The sequence below is a fragment of the Pocillopora damicornis genome, chromosome 3 (genome assembly GCF_964200805.1).
Source record: "Pocillopora damicornis chromosome 3, jaPocDami1.2, whole genome shotgun sequence".
NCBI lineage: Eukaryota > Metazoa > Cnidaria > Anthozoa > Scleractinia > Pocilloporidae > Pocillopora > Pocillopora damicornis.
In genome coordinates this window covers 23,026,117-23,041,907 of record NC_142672.1, presented here as the reverse complement: position 1 = coordinate 23,041,907, position 15,791 = coordinate 23,026,117, and the positions used below count along the sequence as shown (strand labels likewise).

Genomic DNA, 15,791 nt, shown 5'->3' with positions numbered 1-15,791 from the left:
ACGATGTATTTCAATAAAGAATCTAAGCTATCGAAAGAAGAAGTAAAGGTATAAGGGTTAGTTACAATAGTTGTATTAGCAGATGCAAGAGGGGTGGAGAAGGAAGAGGGGGGGAATTGGATATTCCATGGAGTCCAGATCACCATATTGAAGAAGACTTTCACCGAATAGAATTGATCATAAGCTTCATTTAGAATAATTGCTCGAACTTAATGCATAGCATTTCCTCGTAAAGATCCTTATTGCAGGTGTTTGGATTTCAATATATTCTGAGAAACGAGCCGTTGAGAACTCGATATATATGGAAGTCATACTTGTGGAGTCAGACAACAAATTGAGTTCACAAGCAATGAGTGTCCTGCATAGTGCAAGGATCACCAATTTCGGAACTGAAAAACTTATAGTTAGCTACCTTTGTCCGGCAGTGTTAGATCCCGTTCACACCAAAACTTAAACATGTTTTAAAGTTGTTTTGTTAAACTCTTTTTTATTTTTCTCGTATTTATTACTTAGGTCCAAATAAGCGATGCAAACATACCTCAGACCGTGTCTGAGATGAGCGTCAAAGTTTAATGGTGACACTAATCACTGTCAAACGAAAATAAAGATTTCAAAAAGCTATATTTCTGGATTTCTTTCATGACTTTCTCTTTCTGTTCGTTACTCCATTCTATCAAATACCTAGACCGAGATGACTTGGAATAGAGATCTCTTGTAGCTAATTCGACAAATTCACTGTAACAAGAAACACCGACAAAGTCACATAAAATTTGTAAAGTGCGTCGTGGATTTGTCAGCAAATCTCGGCTGCATACATTCAGGATCTGGTAGTGACTCAGATCACGCAGATATTGAACTGTCCACACTTTGTTGAAGTAAACATCGATGCAAAAGTCCAACGCTGTTGTGTTGCGTACCTGTCAAGAAAAAAAAAACATAAGGTTTTACATGACACAAGCGAAATATTCAGACCTCGGCTGTATACATTGAGAATCCGATAGTGCCTCAAGTCATGAAGATATTGAATTGTCTGAACTTTGATGAAATAATTTTCGATCCAGAGGTCGAGGTCGATGGAGGGCAGCGAGCGATTGAGATACGAGGCTCTAATCCCGGATATGTAGCTATGGTATTGATTCTGCCAGTGTTTTACGTCGTGATAAAACTCTCCAGTCCATAAAAAAAAATCCAGCATCACCATAGAAAATAAAAGGTTTACTTTGATAAAAACCAATGAGAAACGATAGATGATATACCCCTATATTTACTTACTATTTGATGACTTCTAGGGTTAACACCTAGTCTCCTTCTACATATAGTGGCAATGTTATCAAATGGATTTCTGATGACGTTAATCAGTTTGATTGGAATTCCCACCACTTTCTCCAGTTTTCGCAAATCATGAAGCCCTTTTTCGTGATGCAAACGTGCGGTAGTTACAGATGCTTTTTTGTCTCCAATTACCTGAGGAAAATATACGTGGAATCTTATGTAAAAGTCAGTTTTACTCGCGCGATTGTGAATAAGCGACCATTGCTTGGGACAATAATTTACTCGTGCTTCGTAAACAAAGGAAATAAGTCCCATAAGATTTAGCGTTATGCAATGTATACCTTTAAGCAGATAACATAGGAGAGATTTAATTTCCTACCATTAATCAATATTTGTAAATAATCAATGTTATCAAATTGAATCCATTAAACTTGTGGTTCCAGACATCATATACTAATGCATATTTACAAAATTTAGAAAGCACCCCTAGAAATGATAATAAAAGTAATGCTTACTGCAATACGTATATCACGTGAGGCTTATTTATCATTCACTTCCAAGGAAAAATGGATGGAAGTAAAGGAACACTACAAGACCCTAATAAAGGAGGTATATAAGTATAAATAAAATTACAACAAAATTTTCGAAAGTGATTGGTCATCACCAGCCCCATTTGAGCACTAATAGGACAGAGTAGACGAAATGATCGTCATTGGACAGTGTAAAAAGAGAGTGGTAACGTCATGCCTGTGTATTTAGACAGTACGCATCGTGTGCGCGCGACGTTACCTCTTATTTGTTGTGTTTACTAGTTTTTATTTTTTATTGATAAAAACGTATAACAGATCTTTAGTTTCGTTCTCAAATTTTGTCATAGTTTATATTAATTGTTAGCCAGACTATGTGTCATCCAATTCTGTCTGTAATCATATTCGTAATGAAAGAACCCAACTGAGCGGTTGGCCGATTTTTTTCATCACTCGTAGTACATGGTTTTCAGTGGGAATGGAGGGGAATCTATTGTCGTCAACAAAGCTTGAAGGGGTACTGAAAAATTGACTGCTAATTAGAAAATTAGTTGGACTCCTTTTAAAAGCATTGATAACCTTTCTGTTATGAGTATGCGAGCATAGATTTCTATTTTGATTTTTCTGAATAGCCGCTGGTCAGTAAGCAGACTGTTTCATCCTTGTTGGAGATTTAATTAACACTTAATTAGCTTGCTAATAAACATCAAAATAAAGAAAACCTCAGAGAGACTGAAGTCAGGACTTCCTAATCCAGTTCTTTTAATGACATGGGCCCTTTCAAATATCTCGTACCTTAAGTTTACTTTTGCAATCACCTTGCCAGCCTCCTTTAATGTTGTAGCAGTAGGATACGGAGCTGTCGCAAATTGACGAACGACTTCCAAACATGGCCTGTCGGCGCGAGCGAGTATGTAAGTCATAGAATATCCTCAGCTTGCGCTCATCGTCTGTTTGGCTGGGATTTTTAAAGAAACTGTCAAACTTATAAAGCAGATTAAACTCATTCGAAATAATTATTTCTGGATGGGAATCTAAAATGGCAGCCACCAAACTATGACCGCTTCTTGGATGTCCAACGAAGAGCACAAAAGATTCAACATTGCGATATAAAAATGTCAGCTCACGCTCCAGTTTTCCTTGAAAGAAGAAGAAAAAAGGCGATTCAGTGACTTAATTAAGACAAAGAGAGTGTCCCGAAAAAAAGACGATTAATTCACGGAAGTAAATAAGATTAAGGGTAGAGACTATCAAAAATGGTTTATCACTTAACTAAGAAAAAAAAACGGTTTGGTATAATTCTCGATATTCGGTTTTTTTGCCTTGGTTTTTTTAGAAACGGATTCTACGATAAAAATTAATGTGAAAAAGCAACGACGTTACGACCGCTCAACGACCATTTTAAAATTGAATGATAAAATTTTTTTCATGCTCTCATATAATCAACTGTGAAAATACTAATGAGATACAGACTAAAACTTTGAAATATTTACATTAAAACAATACAAGAATATTACGGCAAGAATGACAAAAAACGTTTTAAGGCGAAAGAAACAATATAAAAAGTGAATCGATTGGGTAAATACTTTTACACGGATCGAATCATAGACTCTGTTTGTTCAGTTTTGGTCTGAGTACGCACATAAAAAACATTTTAATGATCAAACAGTCCATTTTACTCAGACGTTTCTTCAAAATCTTGAAATTTCTTCCGTTGGTCTCTGGATCCTTTCCATGCTCGTTCTTTACGTGATTGCCGATTATTGATATAAAATCCGTTTCTAAAAATTTGTCGATTCGAAAGTTGAGTATTCTTATGATAATAACTTTTCGTTTCTATTGATAATCTCTAGGTGAGCATCCAAAATTGCCCCGATGAGACTAAGACCACTTCAAGCGTGGCCCATAAATAAAACAAAAGTTTCGACACCATCGTATAACGTGTTCAGCCGTAGCTCTAGATGTCCTCCAGAGAATTGTCCAAGTAAAATTTTAAATAGATTTAAGGAGTTAATTAAATCAAATAGAGGCATGTGAATTAAGTAGAAGTACCCTCATGGCAAAGGTAAGTAGTTTTCAAGGCAATAGATAGAAAATTAAGAATTCGAAGAGCTGAATTCTCAAAAAACTTTTGTGCAAAATTCAAGATAAAATTGTATTCATAGACAAAATACAGTGAAAAGCAATAACAAAGATATTCTTCATTTAGAGGTTAGTAATCTGTTATTAAAACGCGAACAACATGACAAAGCACATTCAATATAAACGAATTTCATTTAAGTACAATCAAACCAAGGTCTTTTCACATGTATATAACTTTTCGAGCCTGTGCAGTAGTCCTTCGTGTAAAAACCCAAGACTATTCATGAACTAAGCCTTTCATTACCTCTTGGCGAGAATGGAGTGATTTCAAGATTCAACTTGTGTCAATCCCGCTCTCACTTATAGTTCAGTTGTCATGGAGTGTTTACAGAATAGTTAAAATTAATGCCTTAAATGAAGGTGTTTCTTACAGGTTTTGCTTTGGAGTTGAGCCTTATCTTTAGATTCTCTGAAATCATTGGATACAAATAGATAAATAAATATCAATTTTCAAAATATATTTTAAAAAAACTGAAGCTAAAGATAAACGGCAATGCCGCATAATCTAGTCAGTTTCGTTAAAGAAACCTCCCTAAAAATTCTAATAGTATAGAAAGATTCACCATAGGAGTTTACTTACCATTAGGCTGAGGAAGGACGTTGGGAAAAACATCGAGGGATGGACGAGGATACAGATTGATGCAGAATAACGAAGCTGTTACGAGGAGAAGCAGCGAGGCAATTACAACGTAAACACGAAAATATTTCATTCTTTTAGAAATCCGTTAGATTCATCACCTACCTACAAAAGTAAAGAAAAGCAGATACAAAATTTTGAAGATTAACACTGGCTTCAATGCAATAGAAACTTTTTGAGAAGAAGTGTGCTGTAATGTTGAGATAAAGTTTGTTGACATATATCTTTATACACAATATTAATCATTTCAATAGGTTTTCATTCACTTACTAGTAGCCATCAGTCGGTCGAAATCATAATATTTAGAATTTTACTTTATGATCTATTTATGATAATATATATTTGCTGCCAGGGTATTCGTTGCAAATAAAAAAAATGTGCTGCGTAGTTTTTCTTCAAACTTGACAAATATTCCTTTATCCACTGCACCTCCCGTAGGGGTATCACTTAATCTTAAAGTTGTCAAATGTTTAAGAGATAGTATGAACATATTATTGCCAAGCTTCAGAAAAGCTTCCCATAGTAGTAAGATAATATTGAATAAAGATTAACTTTAACATGAACGTTAGAAATGAAACTCAAAAGTTAATATTATATAGCAAATTCAAATGAGAAATGATTGGGTTCAAAACTGCAAAGTAAAGACACTAAAATCATACCTCTTGAGCGGCTAGGAACAAAAGTGAATAAACCATCTTATACTGAAATCTTATCAAACAGTTTCTAAAAAGGTGCAAACGTTTTAGAATATCATTTTATTTGACTTATAGGACAATTCAATGTTCTCGCCATAGCTCGTGTGGTATGTCTACATAAAGAGACCTCGTCGTCACTGAATTTTTTCTATGCTAGCGATTGTTGGTGTGTAAGAAACCTCCCACTGAATCGTAATAAGCTATCATTTATGATTAATTATAATTTACCAAATATTCGCACATTTGATGGGTTTGGTGGAGGAGACAGGCATTGAGTTGCATCCCAATTAAGCCTTCTTTATAACCCATTATTTATCGTCCTTCATGAAGACTCCTTGAGTGCATTAGCTCTTTGTTTTTCATCGGTCTAGAGCCCACTAGGTGACCATCAAATAACTGCCTGCGTGTTATTGTTTGTTCATGCGCTATACACTTTATTTGAGTTTGGCTCCTGATGATATTCTGTGAATGTTAAAGTGTGTCAACTGTGATCATCGAAAACGTCGTAAGAGAAAAACAAAAGTCATCAGAAATATTCCCGTCAACGAAAGACAAACATTCGATATGTATAATCCAATAAATGATAAATAATGCATAAAAGCTCGATTAGAACTTGAATGGACTAAAATTTGCATCTAAATTGACAATTTTTTTTCTTTTAAACTGAATCATCCAGGTATTCTTCAGTCCTCCAAAAAACGATGACATGTTAAGTATTTTATTATAAAAATTAACGTTAAAAAGGGACTACATCTGAACCGCTCAGTGGTTATTTTCAATTTGAAGGATATAATTTTTATCATGCGCTTATATAACCGTCGTATAACGTGTTCAGCCGTAGCTCTAGACGTTCTCCTGAGAATTGTCCTTAGGAAATTTTAAATGGATTTAAGGAGTTAATTAAATCAAATAGAAGCATGTGAATTAAGGAGAAGTACCCTCATGGCAAAGGTAAGTAGTTTTCAAGGCAATAGATAGAAAATTAAAAATTCGAAGAGCTGAATTCTCAAATAACTTCGTGCAAAACACACGATAAATTTGTATTCATAGACAAAAAAAAGACTAATACCGGTTTCAAAGCAATAGAAACTTTTCTGAAAGAGAAAGGTGCTGTAATGTTGAGATACAATTTGTTGACATATATCTTTATACACAATATTAATCATTTCAATAGTTTTTAATTTTTTGCCAAGGTAGCAAATGATCTATTTATGATAATATTTATTGGCTTCCAGGGTATTCGTTGCAAATAAAAAGAATGCGCTGCGTAGTTTTTCTTCAAACTTGACAAATATTCCTTTATCCACCGCACCATCCGTAGGGGTATCATTTAATCTTAAAGTTGTCAAATGTTGAAGAACGAAAAACAAGCATTCAATGTGTATAATCTAATAGTTGATAAATAATGTGTAAAAGCTCGATTGGAACTTGAATTAACTAATATTTGAATCTAAATTGACAATTTTTTTATCTTTTAAACTGAATCATCCAGGTATTCTTCAGCCCTCCAAAAGAAGATGACATGTTAAGTATTTTACTATAAAAATTTACGTTAAAAAGGGACGACGTCTCGACCGCTCAGTGGTTATTTTCTATTTAAAGGATAAAATTGTGCTGATATAATCCATAGAAAAAATGTCAATAGGATACTAACTAAATTTCTAATTAAAATATTTACATAGAAGGTCGATGACACCCTTAGCAACATGCCCGATGTTTCATCTGCCTCCGTTTTCTTGTCAACACTGAATGAAATCCACCCTTCACTCAGTTTTACAATGGAACTCGAGAACAACAGCAAACGGCTCTCTTGGAATGATGATTATCAGATATAGTCCCAGAAAAGACACGGAGGTCTACGTGAAAAAAACTGATACTGGACTTTTATTGCATTACCAAAGCCATGTGGACGAAAAGTACAAACATTCTCTGATGAAAACAAGGTGAAAACGTACTTTTAAACTCTCCTCGAGCTGGATGTTTTTCCATCAAGAATGTGAACTTCTGAAAAAAAGGTTTTTCTCGCCTGCATTATCCTGAAATTCTCGTAGAGAATACTATCAGACGTTTTAATGAATTAAAAGTCACCGAGGATGTACGTGCTAAATAACAAGTATCCGATGAACATGATGCTCTTATCAGAATTGTCTTACCGGTCAAAGCCCAGAAATCAGCAAATGTTGTAAGACACCAACTCGGTGATCTCAGCCGAAAGATTGATGTCGATGTCCAGTTGTTTACACAAGTCAGAAGATCAAAGGACAATTTAAGCCGAAAGAACAATAAGCTCCAATTGTTAATCAACAAAACGTTGTTTATTATTATAAGTGTTGTCTGTGTGTTGTAGACTATGTCGGCTTCACGAGCCGACCGTTACATTGACGTGTGGAGGAACACAAGCGATCAACAATCGGCAATCACGTAAAGGACGAGCATGTAAAGGATCCTGAGACCAGAGAAATAATTTTAAAGATTTTGGAGAAATGTCTGAGTAAACCGGACTGTTTGATCTTTGAAATGCTTTTTATTCTCGAACTTAAAGCACAACTGAAAAAACAGAGTGATTCGATCCGTGCAAAAGTAGTTACCTAATCGATTCACTTTTAATATTGTTTCTTTCGCCTCGGCGTTTTTTATCATTCTTGCCTCAATTTTCTCGTATTGTTTCAAATTATAACGTTCGTGTTAAAATTAATTTGAATTCAATTGTATCCTATTACTATGAGAAGCTTTTCAGAAGCTTGGCAATTGCATTCTTGTCAGTTCAAATTAACACAGAAAGAAAAGGGGGTGGAATTATGTAGGGTATTGGAGCGACAGAAATATACACAACCTATACTTAATCATCAACTCTATCATGTCAATTTAAAACTTTCCTTGTAATTGCATACATTGTTCTGTTACTGTCGTTTGTTTTGTCCAATCAGCATTTTGTTATACAGTTTAAATTCAACTTTGTACTCTGTAAAATCAGAACTGAAGATGACAGTCATGATTTCCCTCCTGTAGTTATCGGAGGAGAGTGCATAAAGGTTGTTACTGATGCTAAACTCTTTGGCGTAACTATTTTAACTGACCCATCTTGGAACGCGCACATCACAGAAGTGATAAAAAAGGCAGCTAAGAGGCTCTATTAAAAATAGAATAATAAAAATAATAATAAAATGACGACGCTCACGTGTAGGAAGCAATACTGTTTCTTCTCTTTCACTTCTTTTTTTTTTTTTTAATTTCTTTTTTTAAACCATTATGATTTGAGCCTTATCATCATTCTGGCTGCTGAGAAAATGATGCGATCTGAAAACCACACTCAATTGAGTGCCATGGTTGAAAAACTTATAGTTTTATCATCATTCGAGTGTCTGTCGTGTTCGCGTGCAACGTGGTCGTTAAGCTACGATTACGCGGTAGTAACTTCAAACTTTACTTGACTTTCGTAAAGAGAAACTAGACAGCAATAGTATTGATTAAAAATAGAACATACTGTACACCCAGGTACGTGCACTAAGTAACAAACAGCGCTTAAGAAAGATTTTCTGCATATAGTTTTATCTGAAAATAAACAGTTAATACAATAGTGCTCTCATTCAATCACGATGTAACCCTTGTTTTCTTCCTTTGTTGCGGTGACGTCGATATCCTCGTCAGAGGGTGGAAATTATGTTTAAAGTTAATTTATCTTGTTCCAAACTTCCAAGATAAATTACAAAATGGGAAGATTTACGCCAAAGTCAAACTATCAAGCGTTCTAACCTCACCGCCATCTATCAAGGCTCGTTATCATCATTATAATTTACCAGTACAGTGATGAATAACCAAGAACTTTAACGATGTTAGCGCTTGATTTATTCACAAGATGTTTCTAGGCAAAGGCCGCCTTTTCAATAAAAAAGAGTTTGATACCGCAATTTTCTTGAACTCTACTTATGATCAACTCTAATTATGATCCTCTTGTTCTTTAGTAAACCCTATCGGATAACTTACCTTTGAATGTGAGACATCTCAAGTTAATCGATCAACCTTTAAAGGCTTTCAAAATTGTGCATCGTATATCTTTACATTGTGAAAACAAATGGATAAGTAGCATAAGCTCTCTCTAGATCGACCACCTGCCCGCAAATGTGTCTTCGCCAAAGCTAGATCTTTGGGATTAAGATGCATTTCCATGACTCATTCTAGTCAATATATATTCATAACGACCAATTAAAGAGGAATAAATTTTATTTTTCCTATTTCCTTACTTAAAGATGATTCAGGACTGCTCTCGCATTTCACTGGCAATTGTGAAAGCCAAGATTTACTTTACATCTGCTTTATTCTTAACATTTATGATGCTTTTTTAAGAGATCTTTCGCAATAGTTTGTCTCCTTAGGCCTATAAAATAAGAGGGCTTAGATCTACGACTCAGAGTGAACAAGAAGAGGAGAGAGGCGGTAATAGATACCAAAGAGTCAAAAAGATGAAGAGTAACGTTGTAGGAAAAGTCATCTGTGTCGTGTTTCTATTAGTGATGCTGGCCTCCGAAGGTGAAAGCTTGGGCAATATCATTCCAGGAGGAAAACGAGGACTGGATATCTACAAGGTTAGATTATTAAAGAAAGGCTACATACACAAAGGCTACATACACAAAGGCTACATCCATCGCTCTGACGAAGGGCTAACGCTCGAAACGTCAGCTTTTTTACCCTTTACGGTGGCTAATTTACGTTTTCAACCCAGTTGTTAACACTAAATTACCTACATTTTTTAAAGTTTTTCTGTTCTTGTCTCTCTCTTTATCTTTTTAAACTAAAGGGCTTTTTAGGAAAAAATCAAATTATTTGGAGTGTTACGTTTGGACAATTTTTTGCACTGACCCATCCTGGATTACTCAAACAATTATGTGCGATTATGTTTTGATGATGAAACCGTCTAAATGTAAATGTACCAAGTTTTTTTCATCTTTTTACGACGTTGATTTGGGTGGGAGGAACAATTTTAAATTGAAAGTAAGAAAAGAAAAAAAAATCAACGACAACAGTATTCCGTGACAAATTGACGGCTCCTTAGTAAAAGTACATGATGGTGTCATTTAAATTTGTATGTGAAAAACAATTTTCGTCAAGATATTATAATCTCTTCTTTCGTTCACTCACGTTATATTTGCTTTCCTTTCCAGTTCAGAAAAGCTAAGAGCTCTTAATGCAGGGCTTTGGAATGTTCTGATTTACGAATGGCCATGGCGTCGCAGAACGAGATACAAAGAAAGAAAAAAGGTTCACAAAGAGGAAACACAGGACATGATTTACATTAAAAGAAACTCCTGCCTTTCCTTACTGCCCTCGAACGGATATGACAATAGAAACAACAACAACAATAATAATATTAATAACAGGAATAACAAAAGAGAACACTTATATAGGATACCCCCTTATTACCCAAGTACTGTTGTTAAAGGGATTCTGCTTAAATGATTAAATAACAAACAAAAAAAATTTAAACGAAAATGAGATAAAATACAAATTTGGCTAATGTTTATCTACGGTAACTACGCTATACATAACAATATTCATGAGAAGACTTCCTAAATAATATCCTACTGCTAATGTGCCTGGTTTTGAAAGGTAAAGAGTTGAAAGATAAGGTGCACACGAAGAAAAAACTTTTTATAGCAAAGTGAAGTTCTAGATGTTATATGCGAAAGAATTTTATTATTTTCTCTCAACAAATATACAAATAAATTATGATGCAAAATTAGAGAAACAAAGAAAAAGTAAAATAAAGGCAGATGAGACACCACTTATTTTGTGTATTTGGTTGAGCAATCCCCACTGACTGACTGCAAGGATTCTGCAGAATTGACATCAAATGATAGTTGCTACTTTGAAAGTGCAACGCAACTTCTCAACATTTAAAAAAGAAAGGTATGGTTTTCCTCCGGCGTCCCTCAAGAGCATAAGTTAGATATTAAAAAAATATATAACTTAGCACATCAGTATATTTCTTTATTTCCATCCCAAACCAAACAAGAGTTGCCATCAAATCTTTCGTTAAATCCTTTTTACCGAGTACCATGAAATTTTTTTGTTCTTCAAGTTTTATTATGATCACTTTTATAAGTATTATTGTTATTATTACTCTAATCATAATATTCATTATTATTGTTTTTGTATCATAGCATAATGACATTTCGCATATGAAGGCGGTTAAGGCTGCACTTCTTGCAATGTAGAAAAATTGATTTATTTCGAGAAGAGGAACACCAAAAGGGAAAAACAAAATACGTAGAAAAAAAAACTGAAAAAGTAAACAAAATTGAAATCAGAAAAAGCAACGAAGCCAAAAACTAAAGAAACTCCGAAAGAGGTCGGATTAATGATATTTCTAAAACTTGAGCAGGCATATCGTTGCCAGTTTTATTCTTCCACGAGAATCTGAAAACCAGAGAGTGCACCTTATCAGAGATCCAAGACCGAAATTAAATACAAGTGAAAGCTTTCTTTGGAAAGGTTTTAATCCGTAGCAAAAAAAGCGCTTTCATGCCTGGTTAGCAAAGCGAAGAATCCTTTCATGTCTTACCTGGGAATAAAAGCTAACCTATATACCCCTTCATGTCATAGACAGAGACGGGATGTGTGTGATCAGCTGAGTTTATCATGTGAAAAAGGGCAGACGAAAAACGTGTTTTATGATGCAAATGTAGGTATTACTCAATAGCCACTATCAACAGGATAAGCCAATTTGACAGGTGAAACTAGATTATCAGCAGGGATGAACTGGTAAATTGACGCCTACGTGTCTTTTGAGGTAATAAAGTCTCTGAAGGACTGCACGCAACAACTCATCTGCCATATATTCATATTTATCTTTGTCAAAAGATATAAAAAACCAAAAAACTTAGTAAGACATCACGGTATAACCTATTAAATCTTACCTGGTGTACCTTTTTCAATACATTATTTCCGCCGCGCGTGTTTCTCTCGCTTGTGCATTAATCATTAATTGTTACATCCAGGCGGGTTTGCGTGCGTGGAAAATTTAAAAACCCAGGACATGTAATGACTGTAAATGCGAACAATAAAATTCTGTCAAGCTTCCCGACGCCAAGATGTCGTCTGAAGTGGATTTTTGCGACATATTCCTTCTAGTAATTAGAACACGTTTTCTCTTGATTTTTTAATGATCCAGTTCTCGTTATTCGAGGCAGTAGATAGAAAATTAATAATTCGAAGAGCTGAATTCTCAAATAACTTCGTGCAAAATACAAGATAAATTTGTATTCATAGACAAAAAAAGACTAATACCGGTTTCAAAGCAATAGAAACTTTTCTGAAAGAGAAAGGTGCTGCAATGTTGAGATAAAGTTTGTTGACATATATCTTTATACACAGTATTAATCATTTCAATAGGTTTTTATTCACTTACTAGTAGCCATCAGTCGATCGAAATCATAATATTTAGAATTTCACTTTCCTGCCAAGGTAGCAAATGATCTATTTATGATAATATTTATTGGCTTCCAGGGTATTCGTTGCAAATAAAAAGAATGCTCTGCGTAGTTTTTCTTCAAACTTGACAAATATTCCTTTATCCACCGATCATTTAATCTTAAAGTTGTCAAATGTTGAAGAACGAAAAACAAGCATTCAATGTGTAGAATCTAATAGTTGATAAATAATGTGTAAAAGCTCGATTGGAACTTGAATTAACTAAAATTTGCATCTAAATTGACAATTTTTTTATCTTTTAAACTGAATCATCCAGGTATTCTTCAGCCCTCCAAAAGAAGATAACATGTTAAGTATTATACTATAAAAATTAACGTTAAAAAGGGACGACGTCTCGACCGCTCAGTGGTTATTTTCTATTTAAAGGATAAAATTGTTATCATGTGCTTATATAAGCCATAGAAAAAATGTCAATAGGATACTAACTAAATTTCTAATTAAAAATATTTACATAGAAGGTCGATGACACCCTTAGCAACATGCCCGATGTTTCATCTGCCTCCGTTTTCTTGTCAACACTGAATGAAATCCACCCTTCACTCAGTTTTACAATGGAACTCGAGAACAACAGCAAACGGCTCTCTTGGAATGATGATTATCAGATATAGTCCCAGAAAAGACACGGAGGTCTACGTGAAAAAAACTGATACTGGACTTTTATTGCATTACCAAAGCCATGTGGACGAAAAGTACAAACATTCTCTGATGAAAACAAGGTGAAAACGTACTTTTAAACTCTCCTCGAGCTGGATGTTTTTCCATCAAGAATGTGAACTTCTGAAAAAAAGGTTTTTCTCGCCTGCATTATCCTGAAACTCTCGTAGAGAATACTATCAGACATTTTAATGAATTAAAAGTCACCGAGGATGTACGTGCTAAACAACAAGTATCCGATGAACATGATGCTCTTATCAGAATTGTCTTACCGGTCAAAGCCCAGAAATCAGCAAATGTTGTAAGACACCAACTCGGTGATCTCAGCCGAAAGATTGATGTCGATGTCCAGTTGTTTACACAAGTCAGAAGATCAAAGGACAATTTAAGCCGAAAGAACAATAAGCTCCAATTGTTAATCAACAAAACGTTGTTTATTATTATAAGTGTTGTCTGTGTGTTGTAGACTATGTCGGCTTCACGAGCCGACCGTTATATTGACGTGTGGAGGAACACAAGCTATCAACAATCGGCAATCACGTAAAGGACGAGCATGTAAAGGATCCTGAGACCAGAGAAATAATTTTAAAGATTTTGGAGAAATGTCTGAGTAAACCGGACTGTTTGATCTTTGAAATGCTTTTTATTCTCGAACTTAAAGCACAACTGAAAAAACAGAGTGATTCGATCCGTGCAAAAGTAGTTACCTAATCGATTCACTTTTAATATTGTTTCTTTCGCCTCGGCGTTTTTTATCATTCTTGCCTCAATTTTCTCGTATTGTTTCAAATTATAACGTTCGTGTTAAAATTAATTTGAATTCAATTGTATCCTATTACTATGAGAAGCTTTTCAGAAGCTTGGCAATTGCATTCTTGTCAGTTCAAATTAACACAGAAATAAAAGGGGGTGGAATTATGTAGGGTATTGGAGCGACAGAAATATACACAACCTATACTTAATCATCAACTCTATCATGTCAATTTAAAACTTTCCTTGTAATTGCATACATTGTTCTGTTACTGTCGTTTGTTTTGTCCAATCAGCATTTTGTTATACAGTTTAAATTCAACTTTGTACTCTGTAAAATCAGAACTGAAGATGACAGTCATGATTTCCCTCCTGTAGTTATCGGAGGAGAGTGCATAAAGGTTGTTACTGATGCTAAACTCTTTGGCGTAACTATTTTAACTGACCCATCTTGGAACGCGCACATCACAGAAGTGATAAAAAAGGCAGCTAAGAGGCTCTATTGTCTCATCCAGCTTAAAAAAGTCCGCGCTTCTCAGAGAGATCTTTGTTTTTTTTTACATCACATCTGTGCGCTCCGTTATCGATTATGCTGTACCTGTGTTTCATTATGCTCTGCCTGCCTACTTAATGCAAGAACTAGGGCGCGTTCAGAAAAGGTCAATGCGAATCATTTGCCTTGGCAAATGGAATATCAGCACGCGTTGGCGCTAACGAACCTACCATCCGTAGGGGAGCATCACAGTGACATTTGCGAGCGCACGTTTGAAAGTATTTTCAATGACAGCGGCCATACATGTAGCACCTCTACATGAGAGCAAGTACAATCTTAGGCATGCGCGATCCTTCAGCATACTGCACCGTAAAACAAACAGATTTAAGAATAGTCTTATTATGGCTTCATGCGCCCTAGTGAATACTGTTTAAATTATTAGACTTTAAAAAATATGATTTCAACAAGATGTTTATAGTTTTTAAACCTTTTAGATATTATTACAAAATAATTCAAATAGTACGCGCGCTCTGACTGGCCATAAAACCATTTTACATGAGCGTATGTAAACACGGTTTTCGTTCCTCTTTCATTAGTTATTTTCTAAAAGAAATATAAAATGTTTTCCGTGTTTACATAGCCTGATGTAAACACTTGGGAGGTCGATAAGCTGGAAACCACTCCGCTTCGCGTCGTGGTTTCTTACGCTTATATCGTGTTCTCCCAGCCTCCCGCGTGTTTACATCAGGCTATGTAAACACGGAAACCATTTTACATTTCTTCACTATCATTAGCTCTTAGGTATTATTCAATTTGTAAGCTTGTACATTCAATTGAAATTTTAACGAAAATGCGTAATTCAGCTCTGCGAGCTGCGATGTATTTCAATAAAGAATCTATCTTTTTTATCGAAAGAAGGAGTAAAGGTGCCCCCCCCTTTAGAGGGGGGGAGCATTGGATATTCCATGGAGTCCAGATGACCATCGAAGAAGATTTTCACCGAATAGAATTGATCATATGCTTCCTTTAGAATAATTGCTCGAACTTGATGCATAGCAAAACAAAATTTCGTCGTAAAGATCCTTATTGCAGGTGTTTGGATTTCGATATATTCTGAGAAATGAGCCGTTGAG

At 35.0% G+C, this 15,791-nt stretch overlaps 1 protein-coding gene, 1 long non-coding RNA gene and 2 pseudogenes across 6 annotated transcripts; 3 read left to right on the top strand and 1 right to left on the bottom strand.

The window, feature by feature from the left end:
* Positions 1–470: 470 nt before the first annotated feature.
* Positions 471–13,931, bottom strand: LOC113675454 (uncharacterized). Of its 5 annotated transcripts, XM_089201042.1 has the most exons (6): positions 13,688–13,931; positions 12,679–13,463; positions 4,522–4,683; positions 2,595–2,938; positions 1,273–1,464; positions 471–917 (listed from the first exon to the last, which is right to left on the bottom strand). In XM_089201042.1, exons 3-6 carry the CDS (start codon positions 4,649–4,651, stop codon positions 582–584), a joined length of 1,002 nt encoding a protein of 333 aa, XP_089057168.1. In that variant the 5' UTR covers positions 4,652–4,683; positions 12,679–13,463; positions 13,688–13,931; the 3' UTR covers positions 471–581. The 5 variants fall into 5 exon arrangements, with proteins under 5 accessions (XP_089057168.1, XP_089057169.1, XP_089057167.1 ...); XM_089201043.1 differs by lacking the exons at positions 12,679–13,463; positions 13,688–13,931 and adding an exon at positions 9,258–9,380; XM_089201041.1 differs by lacking the exons at positions 12,679–13,463; positions 13,688–13,931 and adding an exon at positions 5,502–5,715.
* Positions 6,965–9,224, top strand: LOC149048880 (uncharacterized; annotated as a pseudogene).
* On the top strand, positions 9,725–11,052 carry LOC149048879 (uncharacterized). The gene is made up of 2 exons (XR_016185099.1): positions 9,725–9,856; positions 10,433–11,052. It is a non-coding gene; the product is annotated as an uncharacterized LOC149048879 (long non-coding RNA).
* LOC113675368 (uncharacterized) lies at positions 13,226–14,584 on the top strand (annotated as a pseudogene).
* Positions 14,585–15,791: the final 1,207 nt, after the last annotated feature.